This window comes from Syngnathoides biaculeatus, chromosome 20 (genome assembly GCF_019802595.1).
Source record: "Syngnathoides biaculeatus isolate LvHL_M chromosome 20, ASM1980259v1, whole genome shotgun sequence".
Lineage (NCBI taxonomy): Eukaryota > Metazoa > Chordata > Actinopteri > Syngnathiformes > Syngnathidae > Syngnathoides > Syngnathoides biaculeatus.
In genome coordinates this window covers 6,766,045-6,792,910 of record NC_084659.1, presented here as the reverse complement: position 1 = coordinate 6,792,910, position 26,866 = coordinate 6,766,045, and the positions used below count along the sequence as shown (strand labels likewise).

The following is a 26,866-nucleotide window of genomic DNA, read 5'->3' as shown; positions in this document are numbered from 1 at the left end:
GGGAATTCTACAGAGGTTTGGCCCCACGCAAAAAAAAAAAAAACAACAACCCATTATAAGGCAAAATATACACCGCATTCCCTGCGATATATCGAGGCTGTGCATTAAATAAGTCAAACCGGTTATTATGCACTCTGCTGGGATTCTTGTATATTATGTATCCCGCTATTATCCAGCCACCAATTTGTAGATGCGACATCGTACCTTCGTATATTATAATTGTCATTTCGCATTTCCCCCTAATAAAACTGTGCTGTAAACATACTTTCGGGTCCCGTTGTATTAAAAATAAAAAAAAAAAACGTGCTCTTGTGTAAATGGTTACATAAGAGTTTAGCTGTCTTGCTTTGGTTCGTGCATTTTGGCACCGCTCCTCATCCGGGCATCCAAGACATTGTCAATAAATACACGTAAATAAAAAAAAAAAAAAGAGAGAGAGAGACTGCTGGCCTTAACTATCACAACCGGTGACCTACATTTACAACCTAAATTTTCACATTTTTTCCATTTACTTGTTTGAAATGATTTCCAAGTGTACTACATATTTTATATCGCAGTGGGACTGTTTATTAAACGTGTCGGGTTTCAAATTCCTTCTCCCAGCTCGCCCAACAATCCAATCGTATTTCTTTATTCTGTTCTCTGATTGGTTGATCTAAGCAAGCCAAATTTGAGTTTGCTAATTATTTTTGTTTTCATTTTGTTTGTGTCGCGTTGTTGGGTGCACATTATGAATTTCTCCATACGACAGTTGCATGTTGCTACATTGCGGTTTTTTTGTTGTTGTTGTTTATGAATGGTTTCCTTGATGATGACGTAATAGCGGTTCTTAAAAAAAGATCTGACAACACGAAAATGAAAGAAACCACGCGTATGTGACATCTATTTCATAATTAATGATAACCACATTGGCACGAAGTTGAGATGTGACATTTAATTGTTCAAAATTTAAAAAAAATTCAGAAATGGCTCCGAAGGAGAGGAAACACCGGCGTGCGCGCGCATCGTGGACGGCGGCCCCTGTGAAATGGACCGTGTCACCCCGCAGGACGTGGAGGCGGGGCTTCGGTCTTCCTGACGGGAGGGGGGAGGGGGGCAGGGAGACGGGGGGGGGCAGCGGTGGGAGGGAGGGAGGGGGTCGAGCGAGGGGGGCGGAGTCTCCACAGTCCTAGCAGGGCCGCCATTTTTGCAAAGGGAAAAGAGACTGCTTTTGAGGGGGGATCTAATTTCTAAAAGTCGCTCTTTGGCCAGCGAATAGTTTGTTTTTAACGCTTCCCCTCCCTCAGTTTCTGCGCCGAGCCGGGCCTTCCCCTCACCCTTGTGCAGCACCAGAGGCGGCGCGGGATTTTAGGGGAGAAGACGACTATCTCGAGGACGCGGTGACAATCCGAACGTTTTCGAGTGGTTTTACTAGCGATCCGCAGTGTGTGGACGCAAGTATTGTTTTGGTTGTGGAGGCTGCGTGGACAGCGGCGAGGGTCTTGCCCTGATCCCTTATTCGTTCCCTGGACCCTCTCCCCTCCCCCCAAACGTGGATATTACACAGTAAGTACACCGCAGTTTGTTGCTCATGTCAGGTTAGCACAAATCCCGAGCTGGAAGGCTTTTGTTGGCTTTACTTTAGCTGCCACTTCTTGCTGGGTCTGGCTAACGTTGTATCAGCTGTGTTTAGCTTCCATGCTAGCACAGCCTCCCTTCTATATGCGCTCGGCTACTCCATTTTAGGCGAATTTACTCAGCATTTAGGGAGAAATACGCAGGTGACGTAAGCTACTAATGTGTCAAGTTGGCAACGCCAAAAGAGCGCTCGGTGGCCGCTAGCTAGCACATGCTATAGCCAAAATTAGCTTGACAGATACGGAGAGGCAACGTTTGACCGGCCGTGCGTTCAACGTCATAAAAAGCTATAGAGTGTTGTGGTTATAATGTGCAAGTCGCAGTGATCGCTGAAGTCAAACCAAGTCAGCCGAGGTGGACATAACCCCGATTGAACTTCACATTTTAGGGGGGCGTAACGCTTAAGATGTCAAGGCTTTGTGAAAACGTTCAATAAAATAGAAGCGACGCCGAACTGGACCTTTACGCAATGTGTGGGTAGGTACGATGGAGTAAAGGGGATCCTGACATATGACAGCGGTCGTGGTTCGACACGGTGTCGCTGCGCAACGTTCAGCCCTCAGCCTTTACGCACTATTTACATGGCTGCTTCCGATCGACACGTTTCATAAGTACGCATTTGATCGTCGGAGCTTTATGTATGTCTGTGTTCGGGGTCGCCGTACGCGAAAACAAGATGATCTGCGTTGAGTTACCAACTTAAATTTAGTCGACGCGACTCCCGTCTGGCTCGCTCGCTGCTCATTTCCGTCCCGAGCTCAAGTGCCTCAGAAACAATAAGCTCCAGCATTCATACAAACAAATGAGCGTGTGTGTGCACACCCCAAGTTGCATGCAAACAGCTGCTGAAATGGCTTAAATGCCTGCCTTACATTGCGCAGTGACCCCCGCGCTCCTGGGGGGGGGGGGGGGGCGCTTTTGGAGACGAGGCAATAAGAACGTAATAATAAAAGCAACGCTTCCCCAGGGGCAAAGCGAACGTTGCCGTTTTTGTCGTGGATTGACTTTAATAAGAGAGGCGATTTGATGTCGGGTGTGTGAGTGAATATTTGGTTCGAATGCTGCAAGCATGGGGGAGGGGACGGCCCATGTCATAGTTGGTAATTAAATAAATATATGCTTGAAAAAAGAGGCAACCCGCTCACTTCAAAGTGACCTATTAGTGAGTTATTGAATTGTAATTAGACGCTCGTGTCAGTCGAGCAACGCGGAGGTGACCGCCTCTCCTGTTAAGTGTGCATAATAAACATTAGCCCACTTTTCATTGTCGCTACTAGCTTAGCCTTTAGCCAGCTAGTTACGTATTATTCCGTCCGCCGCCGTTTTGACCTTCACTGACGACACAAAGTGGAATTACCCTCCGGTTATTAATTTGTCTCACTCTTCCACGTAAGCGCGTCGGACAAATGGGCCGCATTTGCCTCGTCTCGGTGGTCCGACGGGCTGTTTAGATCCGTCCACAGTGCCCCCCACATAATTGCTAGCCACCATTAGCCCGCTAGCTTTGGCTTCTACGAACTCGGACGCCCAGAAAACAAAAATGCTCGTCGAACGGGCTGATTCTGAGGGTATCCTGTGCGGGGAGCGGGGCGACCGAGTGCGTGGGGTTAGTGGTTCCCGGTGGCTGGCGAGCCTCCGCCGGCTTTACGACGATGAAAAAGCGGCAGGAAAATGGCGTCCGCGGCCAGCCTGTTGTGGTAACATAATAGCAACGTTGTCGCCTCCACACCCCTACCGGCAGCCTTCACTGCAGCGCCGACACACTCACCGGGAAGCAATTGCACACGCATATATATTTATATATGTGTGCGTGTGTGTAAATATATATATATATATATATATATATATATATGTATGTATGTACAAATATATTAAAATGATTTTTAAAATCATTTTTGACCTGACAAAGAAATGCCTTTCAAATAGGTTATGTTTCTGCTGTCATGTTGCTTGAGACACCACCTTCTGCCTACTCCAAATTTAATACACGATACAGTTAAAATCATCACGCAAAAGCATAATTAGGCCAAACGAGTTTTATTTGCTGCGGTTCAGATTGTTTACTCGTACGTGTCATCCTGTGGTGCCTTTCGGCTGGAGACCTCCGGACCTTTGGAGACTGTCTTCCCCCTGGTGCGACAAAGGCGTCAGGGAATAAATGCGTTATTATTCCTCAGTGGGAATGGAGAAACGCACACAGATGTAGTATAGAACAAATTTTTCAAAGCGAAACCAAGACCCGTCTGTGTGCGCTTGGGGTAAATTTGCCTTTTTAACTTAAAATGGTGTCTCATATCTGTTTAGGTGAAGTGTTGTCCTCTCAAAACTCACCATGTAGGGCTTGGCGTGTGTGCGTTGGGCACTCATCCCACACCCCCACCTACCTTCCAGTGATCTCGCTCATGTGGTACCCGCACCCTGAGAGACCCGCACAAGACAAATGCACCCGTCTCCCGTTTAACACGCACTCACGTGACCTCCCAGCTGGGGGGGGGGGGGGGGGGCTCGGCTCAGGTGACGTGTTTTTATGCCGCTGGCTGCCCTGTAACAGATCCCTCTTTTTTAACAGGAGGGCAGACCTCCGCCAAGGCCCGACAACTCGCTCGGCGGCGCAACTGTTTTCGGAGCCAGGTTTTTAAACGGACGCCGGCATTGATGTCGGTGATGTAACGTCACTGCGCGCAATGGGTCATAAAAGACAGCGGCAATAGGACCCGTGGAGACGTAGAAACCTTTTGTTTGTTTTATCGATGCTCACAGCAGTCGGCCAAAAGCCAAACTTAAATCTATTTCTCCTTTGTAAAGGAGAGAGTTCCACATACTGTTTTAAAGAGAGACGGCACCTCACTTGGACTTTCGGAAAGTGGTGCGAGGCACCGTAGTTCAAGTGACAAGTATTTGTAATTATTTGATTGACTCAAGACTGTTGTGAAAAGTTTAACGTGCAACGTTTAACCCTGTTGTACGTGAAGTCCTTCAGACTTCATTTTTTCCCCGAATTTTTTTTCAGAGCCAGCGTACAAGAGTGCCCCTCGCCTCTTCGATAATTGCTAAGTAATGGGCACAAACGCTGTAACACATCTCTGGCCATCAAACTCACCTCACTGGGGTTTTCTGTCTATGTGCACATACGCACGCTCCCTTCCCCATAAATGTACTGATACACGGGACACACTTGGCACCGATTTTGTACAAAGGGCAGGCCGGACGTGTCTCATTGTGGCCACTGTGGAAACATTCCATCCGGGTCATTTTTTTTTGTGTGCGTTTGATTCCGCTCGCTAGCTAGCTGAGTCACTGCAGCCGCCTACCAGTACGGTGTCAAGGCACATCTGTTTGCTGTTTGGCAGTGGGGTGGGTGGGGAGTGTTGGAATTTGTAATTTTTCCCCTTATCAAAAAAAAAAAAAAAACATTTTCAGAGAGCCGGCTGCAGAAACCACAATGAAAACACGCAGAGGAGGAGGCCGTCTGGGTTTTCCCTCGCGGGACTCATAAAGGACACCTCTTCTTCCTCTCCTTCTCCTCCTCCTTCTTCTTCTTCATATTCTTCTTCTTCCTCCCCACACAATGATGCCACTGTGTAACTGCGCTGGGAGACTGGCTTACACTGGGTGCGAACTCAATGTCGCCACCCAGAGTCCGTGCGGGGTCGCGGCGGCTGTGTAGCGTCACTGTCAGACGGAGCCCGTCGGTCCTTGGCCCCTCTCTTTTCGCCCTTGCTCTGCGTCTCTGGTTTATTTAGGAAGTGGACAGAAGAGGGAATGAAATCCGGCTGGGTGGGGCGACTGGTAGAGGGGAAGTCTAGTGGGTTTTTTTTCTCTCTCTTTTTCTTGGCCACATGACACCAGGGGTGATGGACAGTTCCTGTTAAGGAAGTGGGAGGAGCACACAGAGGCAGTCAAAGCTTAGATTTAGTCAGGAATGCTTCTGTAATGTACTTGTTTTCTCTTTCTCCCCCACTCTCGCGCTCCCTCAGCCGCCTTTTGTCCGTCTTGACTGTGTTTTCGTGCCGTCATGTGCGTTCCCGAGACAGGAAGCGAGCCTCTGGATGACGTGGGACTCCAGCGATTGGTCGTAAACACACTGGCGTTGTTTGATAACGCAAAGGAAGGGGCTAGTCTGACATTTTGGTTGTTGTTGTTGGCAGGCTGCCCCATCCCGCGTTCAAACGATCGGTTCAATGGGTCGTTTCACCCTCCAGTCAAACAGGACTCGGGGCTATGCCAAGAGGTAGACACGACTGACACTTGGGCAAACCGGCGCGATTGTCTTCTGCGATTAATCAGGGCTGGAGCTAACAGCTCGGTCGCTCGATATTCCCCATTTACGTGGCACGGGCCGGAGCTTTTGTTTGGCCGCTCAGTGAGCGAGGCCAGGCGGAGGTGTGACCTCCAGCCTATTTCGTCCCGGCATCTGTCCCGTCCCGCTAATCCTGCTTATCAACAGAGCTCTGTATCCGGGACAGCCACACTGACACACATGTTCCTGTCTGGAGGTTCACAACACACACACCCCAGAATTCCAGTATTTATTCCCAACAGTTACAGCATGTGCTTTTTTTTTTTTTTAAAGGAACCAGACAAACAGAGAGGCACAAAAATTGGCCCCAAATGTGTGTTCCAACCATGCAAGCTAGCGTTTATTCTCTTGCTCCCCTCTGTGGGAGTTCGCTCACAGTGCAGCTTTCGTGCAGCCTCACCTGACCACTGTGTGTTTACATTTGGTTTATAACGCAAATACTGATTGTGTCAATCTCTGTCTCTCTCTCCTCCCCCCCCTGTCCAGGCCTTGTGGATGCACTTAGATGTCTGCAATGACTGCTGTGGCTGGCATGCCTCAGTGTTTTGGACTGCCATTCTCTGGACTCAGTAGGACAAGAACTGATCAGCAGAGAACGTCATGAGCATAGTCATCCCCACGGGGGTGGACACAGCAGTAGACGCCTCGTACGTGGATATGGCGGCGGGCTCGGAGTAAGTATGCACGGGTGCTTGACCACCCTCGGTTTTCATGGGAAGGTTCCCCATCTTTTTTTGTAAAACAGTGATCAGAAACACTTATTTTCCTTTGTTTTCTGAGCAAGTCATGTTTCAAACCTATTGACAAAAGCCCGACAAATGCAGCACGTTTGCATTATCACAGCATACATGATCCAAATTGGCAGAGGTTTGTGTTCAACTCACTCTAGTTTCAACAATTTTCCTCCGACATGTCCTCTCCTTATTAAATATCTTTAATAGTAATGCTTCCGTCGCCTCTTTTAAAACCTACAAAGCAATTATAGGAGAGGAACTTGCAGTAATGGACGGTTGCGCCCCCGCCATTGATTGTTCTTGCACTTAACCGCGGCTGCCGTTAAGTACATCCGCCCGTGTCAAAATGGCAGCAGCCGGCATTTGTGTGCCGTCTGCGTTTCCAGCGCGTCGTGGCACGATGCTTGTTCATGTGCGCGCCGCGTTGAGCCGCTCAGGCAGAAAGGTGCGCGCCGTCATGGCAACAAGCCTCACGTCTCCCCACCGTCGCTCCTTCCCGCGCGCTCTCGCTCTCCCCGCTATGCTTGTCAAGGACACTGGCGTGGCTTTAAATGAAGCAAGATGCTCTCGCATGACTAAAGAATAACACACGTCATCCGCTCGCAAGGAGAGGAGGAAGGTGGTGTCTGTTTCTTTAAAGGAGGGTGAGACCACGCCCCCGTTTAGGCTTCATCAGAGCTGTTGCAGTGACAGCTTGGGTTGCCATGGTGTTTGCCCGTTTCCCCCCACCCAACATGTCCCCTCCTCTTTCCTGGGCTCTGCACTGCTCAAGGTCAGTTTCCATGGTGGCGGTCTGAGTGACAGGTGGTCTTCACAACAAAGCTCCCTCCTCCTCCTCAGTAGAGCTCTGCGTCCAAGGGGGGGGGGGGGGGGTAAACCTGCGGCCCTTCTTGATTCTCCTGCTCCCTCTTTTGTCCGTCCGCTGGCGTTGAATAGATCTCTACGTAAAAATGGGCGCGTTGAGGGAAAAGATGGCGGGAGGGTGTTCCGTCGTGTCCTTTCCACATGCCCGCAAGTATGCAGCAGGGCGGCCAGCTGTTGGCTAATGCAGCGTGTGCCTGCCTGCCTGCCTGCCTGCCTGCCTGCCTGCCTGCCTGCCTTCCTGCCTGCGTGCATGTGCGTATGCGTGCGTGTCTCCAACAGTTCCCCACTGACGGAGTTGCTAGCGTTGCCATGGGAGCTGGCGAGGAGCGAAGGCGTTGCCTCTGGCCGCTCGTCTCCGTTGGTCCGATTTTCTTCTTTTTTTGCATGTATGCACTCACATCTGTTCCTCAATTAATACAGCAGCCCCCCCCCCACACGCACGCACACACATTTCCACACTTGCGCCGGATCTTCCCCTCCAGCCGTCCCTCCCACCCTCCCGAGCGTTGACTTCACATGAATGATACAAACCCTCCAGCTATGCTCACATTCAAATATCCTCCTTCCACACGGCACAACTTGAGGATATGTACCAGACCCACCTGCCATGGGTGGAAATAATGCATTATAGCAAGACCATAGAAATGTTTTTTTTTTTTTAGTTTTACCTCTTCCACGTGCTTGAAACACACTTTAACCTATTAAAATACACTATAAAGTATTCCCGAGTAGTATTAGTTATCTGAGAACTACTTTTTAAACTACCCTTTAGGTCTCAGTCTCTTGCTTGCACAGTTATCCAAATAAGAGGCCAAGTGTGCTCGCATCAAGTTGTTTTGTCACTTCTAGTTGAAATTTACCCTAAAACTGGCGCATCAACCAGAGAGAATTGAAACTATGTTCAAGGAAACCATATATATATTTCCGGAGGTCCACACACTTGATGCTAACGCATATTGTGAAACATTACGGTAAAAATAAACCTTTAACCAATTGTTGCCTAAACATGCACACACCCTAACATTCAACGAAAGACAATACCAGGCACAACATGGTACTTCACTGACCCCTCACAGCTCTAAATTCACGCTTGACTGTGCAATTTAAAAGCCCGTAAAACTTAAAGATCTGCGACAAAAAGGCTTTTTAATTTTTTTTTTTTTTAATTAGCCTTTTCCCTGGAGGTCACTGAAAATTAATCAGTAAATAATGTGAGAGGCAACCCTCACTAAATATGACACGTTTGCCTGTAGCAGCTTTTTCATTTCCTGTATTTATGATAATAAGTTACCTAAAAGTCTTATTTTTGCACAGCAATGTTTACGTTCACGTCCGATTTGGTGGTGTTAATGATTGATGCGTGAAAGGTTGTGCTCGCTGTTCTTTTTTTTTTTTTTTTTTTTTTCTTCTTCAGTGTCTTTCACGCCCGTGACGGTTAGGAGCGCCCATGTGGCAGTTAATCAGTAGTGTAGACACACAAACAACAGTTACATACACACGCGCGCACACACACACACCCCTCAACGCAGTTCCGCCTCAAGACCTCGTGCACACACTTGTTCGGTTTTCACTTTGACGGCGACAGAGTGTGCAGGAAGTGTCGACTTTTTGAGCAGCGTGCTCCACGAGGGCTTTTTGCCAGGTACTGTAGCGCCAAAATGTGCTGGTTGAGCTGGGGGGTAACTTTGCCATTTTAAACGTATTTCAACCTATTTGTTTGCTTTTGTCGTATTGGTTAAAGGTGGGTTTTATTAAGGTGTAAATTGTCCAGGAGTAACAGGTCCAACTGTGTATGAATGTGTGAAATGCCGCGTGGCTTGTTGACTCTGCGTTGAATGTTTCACCTGTTTTACTTCTGCATATGAAGATGAATTAGCTTTATGCACGTCGCCTTGCTCATGAAAAACGTTCCAGAATTCGCTTGCATGTAATTTGATGGAAGTGGGTCCATTTATTTTAGGTTAGACCTTGTTTTAAAAAAAGGGCTGTTTTCCACATTGTACGAAGCTTGAAGCGAATGGCTACTTCCCTCTCCGATCAAACCATTTCCTCTATAAAGCTTGTCCGCTGTGTGACAAAGAGTGGGTTGGGTTGGTCATAAATGGCCAAACAGGCTCTCGCCATTGGTGCGCTGATTTAGCGCGCTTGTGTGTGTGTGTAAAGTCGACCTACAGGTTTGGCGTGAGCCAACCTGACGAACGATTGTGTGTCTGTGAGCTAGCTCGTAGACAGACAGGTGCTTCCAGTCGCATACGTCCGTCCCGGTGCCAGCAAACACATAGAAAACAATGTTAATTTTGTCCGCTAGCTAATGTGAGCATTGTCCGTGTGTGCGTGTGTTTGCAGACCAGAGTCAGTGGAGGCCAGCCCCGTGGTGGTAGAAAAGTCCAGCTACCCGCACCAGATCTACAGTAGCAGCTCTCACCATTCCCACAGCTACATCGGCCTGCCTTATGCTGTGAGTACGTCGAGCCAACAGCCGGAAAGCGTTTTTCTCATCATCCCGCGCCTCACTACTTCCCGTTCGCCCTCCAGGACCATAACTATGGGGCGCGGCCCCCGCCCACGCCGCCGGCCTCGCCTCCCCCCTCTATGTTGATCCGGCAGGGCGATGGCGGGTTGTTTGTTCCGGGCGGCCAGGACGAAGCATCCACGGGCACCACGCTCAGCACCTCCGAGGATGGCAGCTACGGGGCCGACATCACCCGCTGCATCTGCGGCTTCACGCACGACGACGGCTACATGATCTGCTGCGACAAATGCAGGTGCGCCACCCTTTAAACACGCGGCCCTTTCGCACGGCACCTCGGCACGCGCCCGATGACTCAACTCCCCGCTTTGATTCCGCTCTCTAGCGCCTGGCAGCACATTGACTGCATGGGCATCGACAGGCAGAACATTCCTGAGACGTACCTGTGCGAGCGCTGCCAGCCGAGACACCTGGATCGCGAGAGGGCCATTCTCCTGCAGACGAGGAAACGGGAATGTTTGTCAGGTAGGACAGAGCCAAGCGCCCTTTAATGCCAACTTTGCACTTTTCTCTCTAGATTAAGCAACTTTCCACACTAGCCTAACAACTTTACCCACAAAAAGCAAACTTAGCTACTTTTAAAAATCATTAACCGAATAGCAAAGTTGCCCAAGTCATTTGTGAATGTTTTCAGAAAAAATGCACGGCAAAGCATCTTTTTTTCCTGTTTGTTTGTTTTGTTTTTAATTGACTTGGTAACAGTAAGTTATTAATGACTTTGCCATACGCGCCATCGTCAGGCTCTAGAAACCTGTGTGGAAACATTTTTAAAAGTCTCTCAGATGCTAATGTGCCGCATTCATAACGATACTGCACAATAATAGTAAAAATGACGCACTGCAGACAAAAAAATTAAGTTTAATATAAAGATTATTGTCTCTATAAATCATGTTAGGTAGTGCCACAGCCACAGTTAAAACCGAGTATAGATGTAAATAAAACATACATAAGGTGTGTTGTTTTACTTTCATGAATCAAAACGTGCTGATGAACAAAGTAATCTTAATTAACACTTGTGACCATTTCCAATTTGAGTCCAGCCGCTGTGTTTTCAGTAATGTTGTACATATTACACAACAATATCATCATGCAGTGTCACCGTCATTGTGCAACTTTTACCAACAAATAAACCTGCCGTGAGTCACATTCCTAACAAATGACTTGACAACACTCTCGGTACCACATTGTGTTAGTATACCAGCCATAAATGACTGCAATTTGATTGTAGCACGATGGTATCAGGTTGGAGGCCATGTCAGGGCACGCCTCTCAGAACAGTGACCCCTGCTGGATATGTCAAGAATGACCGGAATCTACTGCCGTGTTATGATCATTCAAGTAGATGGGGACACTAGCGCCACGGAGAGTGGGGATGAGGTGCCTCTGGAGCTCTACTCAACCTTCCAGCACACGCCCACCACCATCACCCTCACCACCGGGCGCCTCGGCAACAAGCAAGTGGATAAGAAGCGCAAGAAGAGTGGCGAAAAGGAACCCCCGGCATCTTCTGCACGAGCCAAGAAGGTAACTTCCACCCATGCGCACAAATACACACTCCTCCGCAAACGTTCCAAATTTTCACGACGGACCTAAATAAAAACGCACGTGGAGCAGAGGCAGTAAAACAGAGAAATATTTCCTTTTTGGGAGCCTGCCTACGACGTCCCGTCTTAAAACACAAGATGAGACTGGATTGCTTTGTTGAAGAGAAACACGGGCTGCAAAAACTGTAATTCACATAATGCTGACTTTTCTTTTGACACTTGTCCGTTGAAATGCGTCTACGTGAACTTGATTTATGTCGCAAAAATTTCCATTTTATTGACTTATTTGGCTTTCATCCGACTATATTATGGTCAAGAAGGTCAATTTAAGTTCTTTGTAAAAGTTCGAATGCATTTGAGCTTCATCTTGAAAGTCAGGCAGCGGCACGGACTGCCGGAGACAAATTCCTTGTGCGTTGTTGCATACTTGCCCTAGCCGTACATTTTTGTGAATGGTGTATATCAGCCAACACGCCACTTTTTCTGTTTTGTTTACATTTTAATTGCTTCCCACAGGCCTTTCGAGAGGGCTCCAGAAAGTCCTCAAGAGTGAAGGTAAAAATACACGCCAAGCAACGAGACACCATTCCCCTGTGCCGGTCCTCGAGCAACCCCGCTCTCGCCCGTCCCCGCGCAGGGCGCCGCTCCCGAGCAGGAGCCGACGGAGCACCCGGCGCTGTGGGAGAACAAGATCAAGACGTGGATGGAGCGCTACGAGGAGGCCAGCAGCAATCAGTACAGCGAGGACGTGCAGGTGCTGCTGCGCGTCAAGGAGCAAGGCGGCGGCAAGAGTCTGGCTTACAACACGCACCCGGCCTCCTTCAAGCCCCCGGTGGAGGTACAGCAAACACCAGCGACTCTGTCCTCAGTTGTCTGAGCAGCGGCTCACGCTGTGCGTTTTCGCGCAGAGTCAAGTTCAAAAGAACAAGAAGATCATCAAGGCCGTGAGGGACTTGGCCCCGGATTCCCTCATCATCGAGTACAGGGGCAAATTTATGCTTCGACAGCAGTTTGAAGCCAATGGATACTTCTTCAAAAGGTCAGTAACGGGACACACAATACTTTGACTACTCACGAAAAGTTGGGGATAATGAACTTTAGGGTGTGATTTCGGGATGAACCTTAAATGCACTATTTACATGTGAAATAAATTTGACCAAAATTTATGAGCGCATATATCCACATATCTTTGTTTCAGTTCTTTTTGCACAACCTGCTAGCAAGTAGGTGAATGGGAAACTTCAGGTTCCACGAATGGACCAATATTCACGGACTCGCTCAATTAGAATTAGTCTTCATGCCGTCCACATGTTGACATCATGAGAGCTCAAACTGGATGTTCTCAAAGGCTTTTTCTTTTTTTTTTTTTTAACAAATCAAATCTCTTATTTATCCAGAGAAGGAGTGAGTGGAGCACAATTCGTCGAACAGAACAGTGTATACGTAATAGAACAATGCAATTAGAAGCATAAAACTGCCTGCCTGAGTGGTGACGGAATGTACATAACGCGAGCACAACATTTGGCTTCAGAACCCGAACTCACTCCCGTCTGCTTCCTCTCCAGACCTTATCCCTTCGTGTTATTTTACTCGAAATTCGACGGGCTGGAGATGTGCGTGGACGCGCGTTGCTTTGGCAACGAGGCGCGTTTCGTCCGCCGCTCCTGCACCCCGAACGCCGAGGTGAGGCCACGCCCATACCAGCCAACCACGCAGACGGTAAACGCCCACTGTAACGCTGTCCTCGCTACGCTGCAGGTGCGGCACGTCGTTGAAGACGGCATGTTGCATTTGTACATCTATTCGCTGAGGCCCATCAGCAAAGGCACAGAGATCACCATCGGTTTCGATTACGACTTCGGCAGCTGGTGAGCAACGGCGGACTCGGCCACTGCTGACACGGCAAAATGATTTCGCCTCGGGACTCACAATTTGCTTCACGTGCAGTAAATACAAGGTGGACTGCGCCTGCGTGAAGGGCAACCCCGAGTGCCCCGTGCTCAAGCACAACCTGGAGCCCACCGAGAACCTGGGGGCCGGGGGCCGGCGGCGGAACAGCCGCAAGGACAAGGACCCTGGCCGGGAGGACCTGGGCCAGAACCAGAACATGGGCGTGGACTGCGAGGGGAAGGGCAAGAACTTGGGCGACTGCAAGCAGAGGAAACTCTCTCCGCTCCGGCTCTCCATATCAAACAACCAAGTAAGACTTTTTTTTTCTGTGTTTCTCGCAGTGGACGCACGTCTTTTTGTTCGTGTCTCTGCACGTCATTTCCAGTTTGTCCCCTTCTTTCGAGTTTAGTTCAACTTCCTTCGTCACGTTTCTCCTGCAGTTAGTTAACTTCATGACAGGTAAAGCTCTCGAGCTCCAGCAAAGGAAGCGATAGCCATTCATTTCTAGGTGCACATCAACGCCAGTTGTTTTTTTTTTTGCCCACTTTAAGAACAAGCAGAGTATACCACGACCCCCCCCCCCCTCCCCCCCGCCCCCCTCCCCCTCGGTACCCCAGCCAGCACCCTTCAGGTGACAGCCCCACTCTCTCCCTCCTCACCTTCCCTGTCCTCCGCTGCTCTCACCTGTTTTCACTCTCGTCTGTAGCCAGACTTGAATGACGAAGCGTCATGCCGCCACCTCTCCCTCCTCCTCCTCCCCCCTCCCTTTTACAGGATCCTGACTTATTTGAGGATCTAGAAGACAAAACGTCCGTTAGCAATGAAGTAGAGATGGAGTCAGAGGAACAGATTGCGGAGAGGAGGAAAAAGATGGTAAGTGTGCCAAAACAAACGGCGCCGTTCAAGCTTTTTAGTAGCTTTCCTGCAACCGCCCGGCACAGAGTGAAGATGACAAAAGTGACAACTAGCACCTCCCACCCCCCCCCCCCCCAATTCAACCCCCCCCTCCCCCTCCTCGCCCCACTTGTGTGCCTGGGTGTGGTCTGAAAATTCTGGGTTGCTTTGGTTCAGGTGCAGCTGCCTCCTTCCTCCTCATCAATACCGGTCTCTCGCTTTTATTTTCCATTTTCTTTCCTTCGCTTTGCTCTTTGCCTGTTGCTTTGTGGCCCCCCGCCCCCCAACGTTGCCCTCTTAAACAGCTGTCACACCGAGCGAAAGGGCCCGCGTACTCGGCAGTGCGCTTCATTACGTTCCCCGCACGTGGGAGGGATCAAAACGAGCAAGCGGGGGTCGACTAAACGCTGGAAAAATTACGCACAGGCGCGCTCTGGAAATTACCCCACAGTCAGCTTCATTTCCCATGGTGGAGCCCGGGTGTAAAGCGCTGACTCATCGTTAGCCAGCGCTACCGCTCAAGGCTCAGGGATGGATTCTCTCTTGCCTAAGGTGAGGAGAACGGGTTCAAGTGTGTTTCCAGTTTTTTGGGGAACATACTCCCATTTTAAAAATGCATACATTGTCACGATGTGTCTCGCTGAAAAGATTTTTTTTGGAAGGGAGCTTTCCAACCTTCTGCTTGTCCCACGACTGCAGTTTTCCCGCTGCCTTTTCCTCCGTCTTGAGCTGAGGGAGGTCATGTTCTCTCAGCAGCTTCTGCCCCCCCCCACAGCATAAATTAACCCTTTGCAACTCTCCGCGTGACATTGATTAATAATGCCTTCCGCGCCCTCTTCATCTGCGCTGTACCTCCTCCACGCAGACGCGAGAGGAGCGGAAGATGGAGGCCATCCTGCAGGCCTTCGCGCGCATGGAAAAGCGGGAGAAGAGGCGGGAGCAGGCGCTGGAACGGATCGGCAGCGTCAAGCCCGAGCTCGGGGGGCGCAGCGACATCAAGGAGGAGCCGCCGGCCACTCCGGAGACGGTGGACTCCCCGTCGGTCGTACAGGTAGGGCGGCGGATGACGCAGTATGGCCGTGTTGGAAATGATCTCGTCTTGCTCCATATTGGAACACAATTTCAAAATTTAAACTCACGCTGAAGGGGCACTTTGTAGTGGATCCGGCCCATTTCATTCTTCTTTGTCCCATGCTGCTTCACTGTTACAACTCGAACTCGACTTCTTTCTCGCTAGCCGCCTCTTCTTGAGGTGAAAGAGGAGCCGGGGTTGAAGCCAGCCAAGGTCAAAGGCTCGCGGACCAGGAAAAGCTTCTCCAGGAACCGCACGCACATCGGCCAGCAGCGGCGGCGAGCCCGCACCATCAGCGCCTGCTCCGACTTGGCCCCGGGCTCGCCGGTGGAGCCCGTGGAGCCTCCGAGCGCCGAACCCCTCGAGGGGGAGCCCCCTAGTGCGCCGGAGCCCGAGGCGGTTCCCGCCCAGCCGCCGGACGCGAGCCCCCCGCAGAGCAGCTCGCCGGCGCCCGACCGTAACCGCTCCGGGAGCAAGAATTTTAAAACTAAAAAGGTACGTCTGCGTTTCAATTGCAGAAGATGACATCATCAGTCGGTTGGCTGTAAAGACTCTTTTGTTTCCGCAGCACTTTGTCAGCGAGTGGGTGGGCGAGAAGCAGCCGGATCGCTTGGCGGCGCGCACCCCGGAGCCGACGCCCGAGCGTCCGCTGCGGATAAGCAGCGACCCCGAAGTCCTCGCCACCCAGCTCAATGCCCTGCCGGGGCTGGCGTGTTCGCCGCAGGTGTACAGCACGCCCAAACACTACGTCCGCTTCTCCTCGCCCTTCCTGGCCAACCGCAGCCCCACCACACCCGGCGTCCCCACCGGGAGGCGGCGCTCCAGAGAACTGCCCGAAACGCCGCCAACCACCGGTTCCTGCAAGAAGGTGCGATGTTCTCCTTGACTGTACCGGCTGTGATACTCACACGCTTTCTTTGCAACAGCGATGGTTAAAGCAGGCGCTGGAAGAGGAGGGATCCACCAGTCCAGCCAGACGACCCAGTCTCTTTGTGCCCAGTGAGGGTCCTCTGAGCCCCGGCATTAACGGAGACTCAGACAGTCCCCTGCCCTACAACGGCTCCCTTTCGCTGCCAGGTACAATAATCAACAACAATAATCTTACAGCTCTACGAAAGAAAGCAGTGTGTGATGCCCGCGTCTCCTTTCAGAGTTACCCACGCCTTTGAAAAAGCGCCGCTTGAGTCCGCTGGATGCCTGCATGTCGGAGAGCTCCACGCCCTACGGCTCCCCTTGTGCCACACCCACCCGGGCCGACCAATCGGAGGCGTCCGCGCCGCCCGTGCTGACGTCCACGCCGCTGAGGCCTCGGACCGAGGAGCCCGTAGTGGAGCATTTCGCCAGCACCCCAACGCAAACGTTTGCAACTCAGGAGGTAAATGTCAGGCTTCTTCCTGACTCAAATTATGATTAATAGCAGACGCAAACAAATACTTGCAGTTACCTAAGTTTTATTGTTCTTAGCGGCACCTTACTCTAGATTATACTCGGTTTATGAGACATCTCTGACGAGCTGAAATGCTCTTTTAAGATTTGTATTTTTCACCTGAAAATCCCTCAGTTGGGGGTTTTCGGTTTTTGGAGTGACTTTCAAATGTTAGTGTGATGCAATACATTAATGGATTACAGACAAAAAGTAATTATTATTATTATTATTGTTTTGTTTTTTTTTACCTTCAGGAAAACGTGCTCGTGTGTGTGTGTGTGTGTGTGTGTGTGTGTGTGTGTGTGTCCCACAGGTGTTTTGAAATGACTCATGATGGCGTCTCGTATTTTCCACAGAGCGAATCATCAACGGAAAGCTCGCCAGACGTCAGCACGAAAGCGAGTTTGTTCGAGGTCAGCAACCAGGCAGAACGTCCTCCTTCGCTGATCCCGTCTCCCTCCATCCGGACGCCGGGCTCCGACGGTCTCCCGCCCGAAGCCAAGACGTCGGTGCCCGAGAGTCCGCAGCTGCCCCCGGTCGTAGACTGTGCAGAAGCGGCGGACGAGCGGGCGGATGTCGGGGCGGCAGAGGGCAGCGGGGGCAGCGAGGCTTCCTCCTCTGCAGAAACGTGCACTTCCTCGTCTTTCCCCGGCTGGATCAAGAGCCCGGAGAGGTGCCCGCCGGCACCCGGCCTCAGCTTCTCCCCCGTCAATTCGAACCTTAGGGACCTCACCCCCTCCCACACCTTGGAGCCCCTGCAGGCTCCTTTCAGACCCGACGCCCCGGCAGGCCCCGCAGCCTTAACGGCGGCCTCCCAGCCGCCCTTCGGCGAGAGCCAGGGGCCCCTCTTCTACCCCTGCACGGAAGACGGGAGCGCAGCCGGCTACTCGCGGTCGCTCAATGGCGACGAGGGAGGCGGGTCCGCGCAGAATCCCCCGCAGAAAAAGAAGGTGAGCTGCCGACATGCGACAGCGCCCTCTTGTGGTGCGCCGTGACACTTATCGCCACTTTTCATCCCCAAGGTCTCCCTGCTGGAATACAGGAAGCGGCAGCGCGAAGCTCGCCGCAGTGGCTCCAAGACGGACTGCGGCTCTCCCCTGTCCACCGTGCCCCCTTTGAGCATGGAGCTTTTCCCCATTGTCGCCATGGAAACCAGCAGCGAGGCCTCCTTACCTTTGCCGCCGCCGCCTCCTCCACCTCCCCCTCCTTCTTCCGCAGCTCTTTGCAGCGCCAAGGAGGCGTCGACCGCGGAGGAGTCGGAGGGCGCGGGAGAGAGGGAGGGGGGAGAGGGGCAATGGTAAGGCTGTCGAGATGACGCCGCGACATTTTGTGCGTCTGCTGTCGGCTTAACGGACGTTCTCCTCTCAGGACGTCCTCCACGTCTGTCGAGCAGGCTCGCGAGCGCGGTTACCACAGAGCTTTGCTGCTCAGCAAAGACAAAGATGCGGGTGAGTGGCTGTCAATCATCCAAAAGGAAAATCGTCTTCATTCATAACGTAACTCAACCATTGTTGTCGTTTGGATTTGCTGTTGAAGATTGCGACGCCGAGGATGGAGAGACACCAACGCCGAGGGACTGCGCGTCTCCCGGACCCCAGAAGACCCCCACTCACGCAGTAAGTCACCAGCACATTCTGCCCGACTTGTTCCGACCGGGACTGTTTCTGACCGTTTCCTGGCTTCCCGCCAGCCGGCCTCCCCCGGTCCAGTCGCTTCCGTGTTGCCGTCGAGCTGGAAAGAGGAAGATGGTGACGGTCCTCCTCGAGCGGCGAACCAGACCCTGCAGCTGCCCGCCAAGTCCAAATCCGCGCCCGTCACCCCGACCAAGCTGCACCCGCTGCCGCCCTCCTCCCCCGTGCACTACCCGGCGCACCTCCACGCGCAGCCTCAGGGCTCGCCCTACCGCAGCCAGAGGTCGCTCTTTCCCTCCCAGTCTCAAAACCAAAGCGCCGGACAGGCCCCGGCGCCTTCATTCGTCCAGTACAACGTGCAGGGCGCCCCTCCGCCCCCGCCCCCGCCTCCTCCGCCGGCGCCGCCCGCCTCCACGTCCTACTTTCCCGCTCAGACCGCTCCCCCGACGGGCCCCTTCCCCGGTTTCAAAGCGACGGTGACACCTTCCTACCCGCCGGGCTCTCAGACCCTGATGCAAACTCTTCCCCGCGGCGTGCACTACCAGAACTCAGATGCCCCGCCTCCGCCCCCGCCCCCTCCGCCCCCGCACCCCATATCCGGCCCCGCCCTGCTGCACGTCAACCTGCAGCCCGCCCCCATCCAGCAGATCATGCTGACCGCCGCCCCCACGCTGGCCCAGGGCCAGCCCTCGACGCAGCAGCAGCCGCCCCTGTCCCTCACCCCGCCCCCGCCGCCCCCTCCGCCGCCACCGAACCCGTCCGGCGGCACCCAAATGCAGCCCCACCACTTTCAGAACTTGGCCGGGTTTCAGACCACGTTGCTGACCAACCCCTCGGTGCCCCCGTCCGCGTACCCCCCGTCCCTTCAGCAGACCGGACTGCCGCCGCCCCCGCCTCCGCCCCCGCAACAGACTCAGCAGGGCTCGGCAACAGTCGCCACAACCAAGCTGCCCGCCGGCGCCCGTGGAGCCCCCGCCTCCTCAACGCCCTTCCACACTTCGGGTTACCTGAGCACAGGGTGGCACTGAGGAGTTTTTGGGGGCGGGGTTAGGGTTGCAAAGGGGTGGAGCTTTCCAGTAAATTTACATGGGGAAAGTTTCCAAATTGGACATTTTCCAGGAGTGTTAATCGGAATTAATTGAGGGTATCCATCCATCCATCCATTATCTGCCGCTTCTCCGGGTCGGGTCACGGGGGAAGGAAGTCGCTTCAGCAGGGATCCCCAGACCTCCCTTTCCCCAGCCACTTCTTCCAGCTCTTCGGGAGGGATCCCGAGGCATTCCCGAGCCAGCGTGTCCTGGGTCGTCCTCGGGGTCTCTCTCGGAGGCATCCGAATCAGATGCCCCAGCCACCTTATCTGGCAGAGGAGTAGCGGCTCAACACTGGGCCCCTCCCCGGATGTTCGAGCTTCTCACCCGTGCTCTCAGGGAGGAAACTCATTTCGGCCGCCCGCATCCGGGATCTTGTTCTTTCGGTCACGACCCGCGGAGGAACGTAGATCGACTGGTAAATTGAGAGCTTGGCCTTTTCGACTTAGCTCCCTCTTTAACCACAACGGACCGATCACTGCAGACGCTGCACCGATCCGTCTCTCGATCTCCCGCTCCGTTCTTCCCTCACTCGTGAACAAGACCCCAAGATTCTTGAACTCGCATCTGAGGTTGAGGCTAATTTAATTTTATACTGTACTGTTGGGCACAGCGGCGCAGCTGTAAAGCGTTGCCTTCACAGTTCTGAGGTCCCGGGTTCGATCCCGGACCCGCCTGTGTGGACTTTGCACGTTCTCCCCGTGCCTGCGCGGCTTTTCTCCGGGTGGGCACTCCGGTTTCCTCCCACATCCCAAAAACATGCAAAATTAATCAGACACTCTAAATTGCCCCTCGGTGTGACTGTGGGTGCGGCTCTTTGTCTCTACGTGCCCTGCGATTGGCTGGCGACCGGTTCAGGGTGCACCCCGCCTCCTGGCCAGTGACAGCTGGGACAGGCTCCAGCAGTCCCGCGACCCTTGTGAGGATAAGCGGCTCAGAAAATGATTGGATGGACCGTTAGCTGAACTTCAGTTGGCCAAATTGCCGATTGATCCTCACGACTTCCCGCTCGGAAAGCTGCCCTCAATTTGCAACCCTAGACAAGGTTCGCCGTGTAGATACGTTTTCTATGGCCAGTGGAAAAACAGCTGATTGTTGGATAAAAGGGTATTTAAGTAAGGAAAAAAAGAAAACAAAAAAAAAAGGAATAACAAACTGTAAAAGATGGAAAACCCCTCGTGGTGCTCTTAGCGCTCTTCTCGTTTTCTACTTCCGTCGTACGACGGGTGGGGTTGGGGTGGGGGGGGCTTTCCCTGTTATGCGTCTCGTCCGGGCTCCCTTCGTGTTGTCCCACCCGCACTTTTGTTTCACAGTGGACATTCCAGCCTCGACCTCGCCTCCTCCTCCTCTTCTCCTTCGTCTGTTGTCTTTATTTTTCTTTTAATAATCAAGCGGCGCATTTCTCACTTTTTTTTTGTATAGGAAAAAAAACATATTTTTGGGGGGGGGAATTCCTCCGTCTAACATCAGAAATCAGTGGAGCGCCGCAGAAAACAATTTGCGAGAGACGGCGGCCTCGCCACCTCGGGGGGGGGGGGGGGGTGCAGTCCCGTTTGTGCGTCGGGCGGTCTTCCGAGGTGGGCCGAGCGCCCCTCCCGCGGGTCTATTTTTTTGAAAATGGAGCGTTACTTGTAGAAAGTGTAATTAAATGTATAATAGATGCCAGCTTTCACCAGGAACACGTTTGTAAATATCTTTTTTTTTTTTGTTTTGTTTTTCTACGCCTGTACAATTCGCCGCCGCTGCCCCCCCCATCCCCGCCATTTTTCAAACATATTTGTACATACGAACGCTCTTCTCGGCAAAGCTGAATGTTTCCGTGTGTAGCAATTTTTTTTTTTATTTTCACCCTCTCTGGACTCTTCAACTTTGTCCTGTTTTTTATTATTATTATTATAATTATTATTATTATTATTATTTGTGTGTGAGTGTGTTTGTGCCGAGGGGAGGAGCTCACAGACACTGCACTGGTTGGCTATTTTCATGGTTCATTATAATAAATCACTGTTATGACAGTTTCATAAACACTTTTGTTTGCATTCGCATTCTTCAAGTGAATCGAAATCGACTTGAGGCAAAAATTAGGGATGGGGGGGTAATATCATATTTATTCAGCAGGACTCGCTCAGTCGGGAAACTGGTCAACATCACGTCGACGTCTGGACAGGAACTCGCCTCAAGATTTCAGAAATACACTCTAGAAAAGAAATAAATACTCTCAAGTATGCCGCGGCCACTATTGCCTCCTCAGTTAATTCGTTTACATTTTTTTAAATCGTGTAAAGCCATGCAAACACTTGTTAAAAATGAAAAACAAGCATTATTCTGGGTTTATGAGCCGGCACCTTTAATCGTGACCACCAGAGGGCGGTGTTCGACGTAATTGTCCCACCCACCACCGTTAAATTCGCCAATATATGGCCATGTCCGCTTAATTTTGCAGTACGGCACATACCTGTACACGGATATGTCACAAAAACAAAGCATCGTGACTGAACGGAGAGGTAGATGAGTCGTGTTAGCAAACGTTATTTGTTTTATTGTTTTCCCCCCGTAATTTTTTTCAGGGGTTTTGCGTGTGTGGCTGTCAGGCGCATACGTTACAGCTACACATCGTATCATTATCTTTAGTTAAATTTAAAATTGTCAAGTAACCACATCAAACATTTAAGAATAGCAAAATGGCAGATTACAGCATGAATTGGGTCCATTAAAAAAAAAAAAAAAGTCTTGTTATTCCCGTGGGTGGGAGGTCCTTGACTTCTGCTTGGACGACATCTCATCCGCCAACAGCACATGAAAAAAATAAAACTGTCCAAAAAGCAGTCAGTCCGAGGTAAATAATGTTTGACGGATGAAATGTTCCGAGTTCCGAGTCCACTCGAAGGATTCGGACCTTTTTCCATCGTCTCGGCCTGAGCTCAGAGCAGGGAGGGGTGACGTCGCGAACGTAAAAAAAAAAAAAATGTGAAATAACGAGCAAATGCGGTTGCGGCTGATTCGGCTTCGTGCAACAATCGAATGCTCACCTCTTGGGCGGATGTGGAGGTTGGCTTGCATTTTATATGGCGTTGTTCGAGCTCTCTGGGAAGAAATTGGAAGAGAAAAGCAGTCAAATGCTGTCAGTACCGACATTGTCCAGCTGAGGGCGGCGTTTGAGCAAAATTCACGGGACCAAAAAAAAAGGACACTCGCCCCCCCCCCTGGTGTCAAACTCAAGGCCCGGGGGCCATACCCGGCCCACAGAATGTTTTTATGCGGCCCGCGAAGGTAAATCTTCCAAGATTTTTGTTAAAATCTGTACCAAAATTTCAAATCATCATGATATGACAAGAGCATATTTAAAATGAATTTTGTGACTAGATTTTTTTTTTTTGGGGCCCAGTGCCTTTTTAGACCCACCGTCGATGACGGCGTCCCCCGCTTCCGCCGGCAAGACGGCGCGACGTCACTTACTGTCTGCCAGCAGTTCGTCGGCCGCGAGGCTGTCCTGGCGGTTGCCCAGCACGAAGGCGAGGAAGGAGAGGACCAGGGCGTCCATGATGCCCATAATGGCCAGGATGTAGGCCCAGCGCAGAGAGCAGGCGCCCAGCGCGTACTTGCCCGTCTGCTCGCCGCACATGCGCTTCACCTCGTCGCTGTCCCAGCCGTCCGGGTAGATCATGCAGCCCAGGATCAGACACGTGCCTGCGGGACCACGCCGCTCACGTTTGTCCTCGCCCTCTTGCGCTCGGCGACGTACGTGTGAGTACGTTTCAAATGGGAATTTGCAATTGTTGAGTTCTCGTGAGAACTCGCGTTTCATAACAACTCATTATAGCTAATTACATTTTGATGCATTTCAATTGATACTTATTTGCAGAATCAGAATTTTATTTGGATTTAAATGACATTATTCAAAATATAATTTAAATAAAGACATTTGCATCCCTTTTCCAAGCCGCCTATCCTCACAAGGGTTGCGGGAAATCTGGAGCCTATCCCAGCTAACATGAGGGGAATTCAAATTAATGTTTTGCGTCTTTTGAGGGAAATTTGTATTTACAGTATATCGTAAGTTTCTTTCGGCTTGTCCCATTAGGGGTCGGCACATCGTAACATCTCAGATGAACGCTCAGATTTGTGTGGTACAGTTTTTACACTGGATGCCCTTCCTGACCACAACCCCTCTTGGGGAGTACAGGCCACTTGGATATTTTTATTAGCATAATTTGTTCAGATTTTTTTTCTTTCGATAATGTCAATTCGATAAATAAATTGCAGTTGCATATTGCATTTTTTACCTATTTAAATATTTTTGAGTTTACGACATTTTATTGACAGCATTTGATGGAATGTTTATGTGCCGGATTCTTGATTCATTTATTTGATGGCATTTTATCCTTGCATGATATGTAATTTTCCACAATCCCAAGCAATTACGAACGATGTCCGCGGGGTTCTTGCTGGCCGAAGGTTAACGACGCCCCAAAGACTTCGCTGCCTTCAATCCAGTTGAATTTCCACCAAATCACAAATTCCCTTCAGTCACGTGCGCTCAATGCTGCGTCAAAATGGGGGGGGGGGGGGGTTCGTTCTCAGCGTCAGAAGTTAGCGATGCGACGTAGCGACGTTTCCCCGCGGCCTCGCAGCCCACCTTCACAAGCGGCCAGACTAAAATAAGAACACGAAGGCTGAAAACATTCACCGCAATCCGCCCGGCAGCGGGTCTGCCCTCAGGTAAAACCTCTTCCCGCCTTACTTTCACAATCGTATTGCAATTACGAGCAACTTAATTGACGGTACGAGTCCAATTCTGCATTTGTTTGGATGTAAATTGACATGCTTGCTTTGTGTCTTCCCATCTGATAGAGACGAGGCCTTATTTTTAGCTTTAGCGTAGCATTCCTTGCTTGGGGAGATTATTGACTGCGCATTGAAAATCCTCATTAGTGCAAGGAGGTGATCCCCTTTAATCCTCACAAGTCGTCTGTGCTGTACATCCGTCAGACACGCCCCCCCCCCCAAAAAAAAAAAAACGCTTCCTGCTGACTCGGGTCGGCATTTTGCACTTTTTTTTTTTTAACATTTATACCACTGAAATCAGAGTGCCAGTACTTTAGGGTGTCCCAAAAAACTGAACCATTTGTTAACATCCACGGGAACAAAAACACATCATAACTTGGGGGGGTACCAAAGTAACTCAAATAGATGCTAAAGTTACAGACATAACAAAATCACTGAACAAAGCAAATAATTTGTAGGGTACCAAAATTACTGATTCAAACTATAACCTATCTGCCCTGCGACTGTCTGGCGACCAGTTCAGGGCTTGGGCGCCGCCAAGAGGGGCGTGGCCAGGCCACGGCTCTGGGAGGTGACACCTGTCGCCGGTCACAGCCGTTTCACATTCGGACTGTAATTAGACGGGCATTTAAGTTAGAGTTTTTGTCACTAGCATTTGCCAGTTCGTTGCCTTGCGTTAGTGAGTTGCATTCACTGCCTGTGGGACTCACCGCTTCTACGCGTAAGCGACAGTAACCCCAGTAACAGCGATTCTGTGCCCTTTTGTTTGATCCCGTCCTGTAGCGTTTGATAGTCTTCCCCATAGTCATCGGACCTTGCTTCATGTCTTTTAGATCCCGCCTAGCTTAGCGTTTCTGTGCCTCTGCCTTGTCAGACTGCTACACCGTGTATGACCCAGTTTCCGGAATAAACCACATTGAAAATCATGCCTTTGCCTCGAAGTCCTGCATTTGGGTCCGCTCCTTTACGGGAGGTTCATGACAGGTGTAGTCTACTTTTCGCCCATCGCTAGGATCGGCTCCAGGTCTCCTGTGACCCTTGTGAGGATAAGCAGCTTGGATAATGGATGGATGGAACTAAACACTTATGAAAAGTATCAAATGCTGGAATGACTGAAATACTTTGAGGAGAATGTATCGAAATCACAGAACCAAATACTAAAGCTCGGGAGTTACCGAAGGAACTGAACCAGATGTAATATTTGGGGGAGTGTTGGCAAAAAAATAAAAAAAAACTTGGAGGGGGCCCAAAGCAACTGAATGGAACTTTATCACCTTGGGGACCAAAATCCATCCATCCATTTTCCAAGCTGCTTGTCCTCACAAGGATCACGGAAGCTAACATCAGGCGAAAGCCGGTCTACATCCTTGAACTGGTCGCCGGTCAGTCACAAAAGAACTGGAACAAGCATTAACCTTGAGGAGGGTCCCAAAATACCGAAGCCAAACGCATAATTTGGGTAAAAACAATAGAACCGAGCGATAACTTTGGCAGGGTACCAAAACCGCTGCAATTTGAACCAAACGAACCTCCACGATCGGTCCCCCCCCCTCTCACCTGCAGCCAGCTGCATCCAGCCACAGATCTTGTAGACGGTTCCGGTGCCACAGAAGAAGAAGAGGGCGAAACATCCGATGCAGCCCAGTACCAGCACCATGGAGGTGGCGATGAAGAACGCGGCGGCCTTGAAGGCGCCCGACGGGATGCTGGAGAACTCGGCGAAGCTGCCCTGGCACGTCAGCTCCCGCGACAGGCCGCTGCCGATGCAGTAGTGGAAGAGGCCGAAGTAGCCCGACTGCGGGGTGTTGTCGCCGTCGCCGATCCAGTAGGGCTGGATGAAGCACACCACGTTGACGATGGCGAACAGGATGGTGAAGATGGCCCACAGCACGCCGATGGCGCGGGAGTTGCGCACGTAGTTGGTCTGGTAGATCTTGGCTGCCTCCGAGGCCGGGAGCATGCCGGTTCCGCTCCCGGGCACCATCCTCCGCCGCCGCCGCCGCCGCCGCCGCCGCCTCCCGACGGGAAAGATGCCCGAGCTCAGCTGCACATCCGCGGCTCGGAGCGCTCACTCACCGGCGTCCACCTCCTCGTCCTGCTCCTCTTCCGCTTTCTTATTATATTATGTTGCAATATTTCACGCAACAAAACGAAGCACACAAATAAATTCGGCCATGCGAGCGGCTGTTTGCAGCCTCCAAAAGAGTCCGCTCGACGCATCAGATGCACGCAGCCGCCGTGGATATTTCAGGGATAACCCACATCCTTTAATCCCCTTCTGACGTCGCCTAACACACACTCTGCGCGTGCGTGCGTGCGTGCGTGCGTGCGTGTGGCTTCGGTGGAAACGCGCACTCCACCCAGATCATAATTCAATCTGCATCCCAAGAATATGTAAACAAAAATAAGAGCAGGATTTCGAGCTGCTATGACTTGTATAAAAAGAATAAACAGTCAAGCATTTCATTAAATTTCCCCTCTTTATTTTTAT

General features: G+C 51.2%; 2 protein-coding genes across 5 annotated transcripts; one reads left to right on the top strand and one right to left on the bottom strand.

Annotated features, from left to right (window-relative positions):
• The first annotated feature begins 1,156 nt into the window (after positions 1 to 1,156).
• kmt2e (lysine (K)-specific methyltransferase 2E) lies at positions 1,157 to 21,615 on the top strand. Of its 2 annotated transcripts, none has more exons than XM_061807453.1 (23): positions 1,157 to 1,545; positions 6,404 to 6,591; positions 9,862 to 9,973; positions 10,051 to 10,280; positions 10,371 to 10,510; positions 11,388 to 11,569; positions 12,106 to 12,144; positions 12,227 to 12,427; positions 12,498 to 12,628; positions 13,155 to 13,272; positions 13,348 to 13,457; positions 13,537 to 13,789; positions 14,254 to 14,352; positions 15,239 to 15,424; positions 15,611 to 15,940; positions 16,014 to 16,313; positions 16,372 to 16,522; positions 16,597 to 16,820; positions 17,228 to 17,821; positions 17,894 to 18,168; positions 18,240 to 18,319; positions 18,408 to 18,487; positions 18,562 to 21,615. In XM_061807453.1, exons 2-23 carry the CDS (start codon positions 6,518 to 6,520, stop codon positions 19,528 to 19,530), a joined length of 4,878 nt encoding a protein of 1,625 aa, XP_061663437.1. In that variant the 5' UTR covers positions 1,157 to 1,545; positions 6,404 to 6,517; the 3' UTR covers positions 19,531 to 21,615. The 2 variants fall into 2 exon arrangements, with proteins under 2 accessions (XP_061663437.1, XP_061663436.1); XM_061807452.1 differs by having other exon boundaries at positions 11,385 to 11,569.
• A 70-nt stretch (positions 21,616 to 21,685) lies between these two features.
• lhfpl3 (LHFPL tetraspan subfamily member 3) lies at positions 21,686 to 26,749 on the bottom strand. Of its 3 annotated transcripts, none has more exons than XM_061806816.1 (4): positions 25,933 to 26,749; positions 23,047 to 23,277; positions 22,620 to 22,674; positions 21,686 to 21,787 (listed from the first exon to the last, which is right to left on the bottom strand). In XM_061806816.1, exons 1-3 carry the CDS (start codon positions 26,357 to 26,359, stop codon positions 22,652 to 22,654), a joined length of 681 nt encoding a protein of 226 aa, XP_061662800.1. In that variant the 5' UTR covers positions 26,360 to 26,749; the 3' UTR covers positions 21,686 to 21,787; positions 22,620 to 22,651. The 3 variants fall into 3 exon arrangements, with proteins under 3 accessions (XP_061662800.1, XP_061662799.1, XP_061662801.1); XM_061806815.1 differs by lacking the exon at positions 21,686 to 21,787 and adding an exon at positions 21,831 to 22,505; XM_061806817.1 differs by lacking the exon at positions 21,686 to 21,787 and adding an exon at positions 21,831 to 22,401.
• Between the last annotated feature and the right edge of the window lie 117 nt (positions 26,750 to 26,866).

What these genes read in the sequence shown, in the direction of transcription:
- kmt2e (XM_061807452.1), top strand. Translation starts at nt 6,518, where the DNA reads ATGAGCATAGTCATCCCCACGGGGGTGGACACAGCAGTAGACGCCTCG. An exon ending in AGAATTTTAAAACTAAAAAG is followed by an intron (nt 15,941 to 16,013) that starts GTACGTCTGCGT and finishes TTGTTTCCGCAG; the next exon opens with CACTTTGTCAGCGAGTGGGT. An exon ending in AAACGTTTGCAACTCAGGAG is followed by an intron (nt 16,821 to 17,227) that starts GTAAATGTCAGG and finishes TATTTTCCACAG; the next exon opens with AGCGAATCATCAACGGAAAG.
- lhfpl3 (XM_061806816.1), bottom strand. Translation starts at nt 26,359, where the DNA reads ATGGTGCCCGGGAGCGGAACCGGCATGCTCCCGGCCTCGGAGGCAGCC. An exon ending in CTGGATGCAGCTGGCTGCAG is followed by an intron (nt 23,278 to 25,932) that starts GTGAGAGGGGGG and finishes GTGGTCCCGCAG; the next exon opens with GCACGTGTCTGATCCTGGGC. An exon ending in CGACGAACTGCTGGCAGACA is followed by an intron (nt 22,675 to 23,046) that starts GTAAGTGACGTC and finishes ATTTCTTCCCAG; the next exon opens with AGAGCTCGAACAACGCCATA.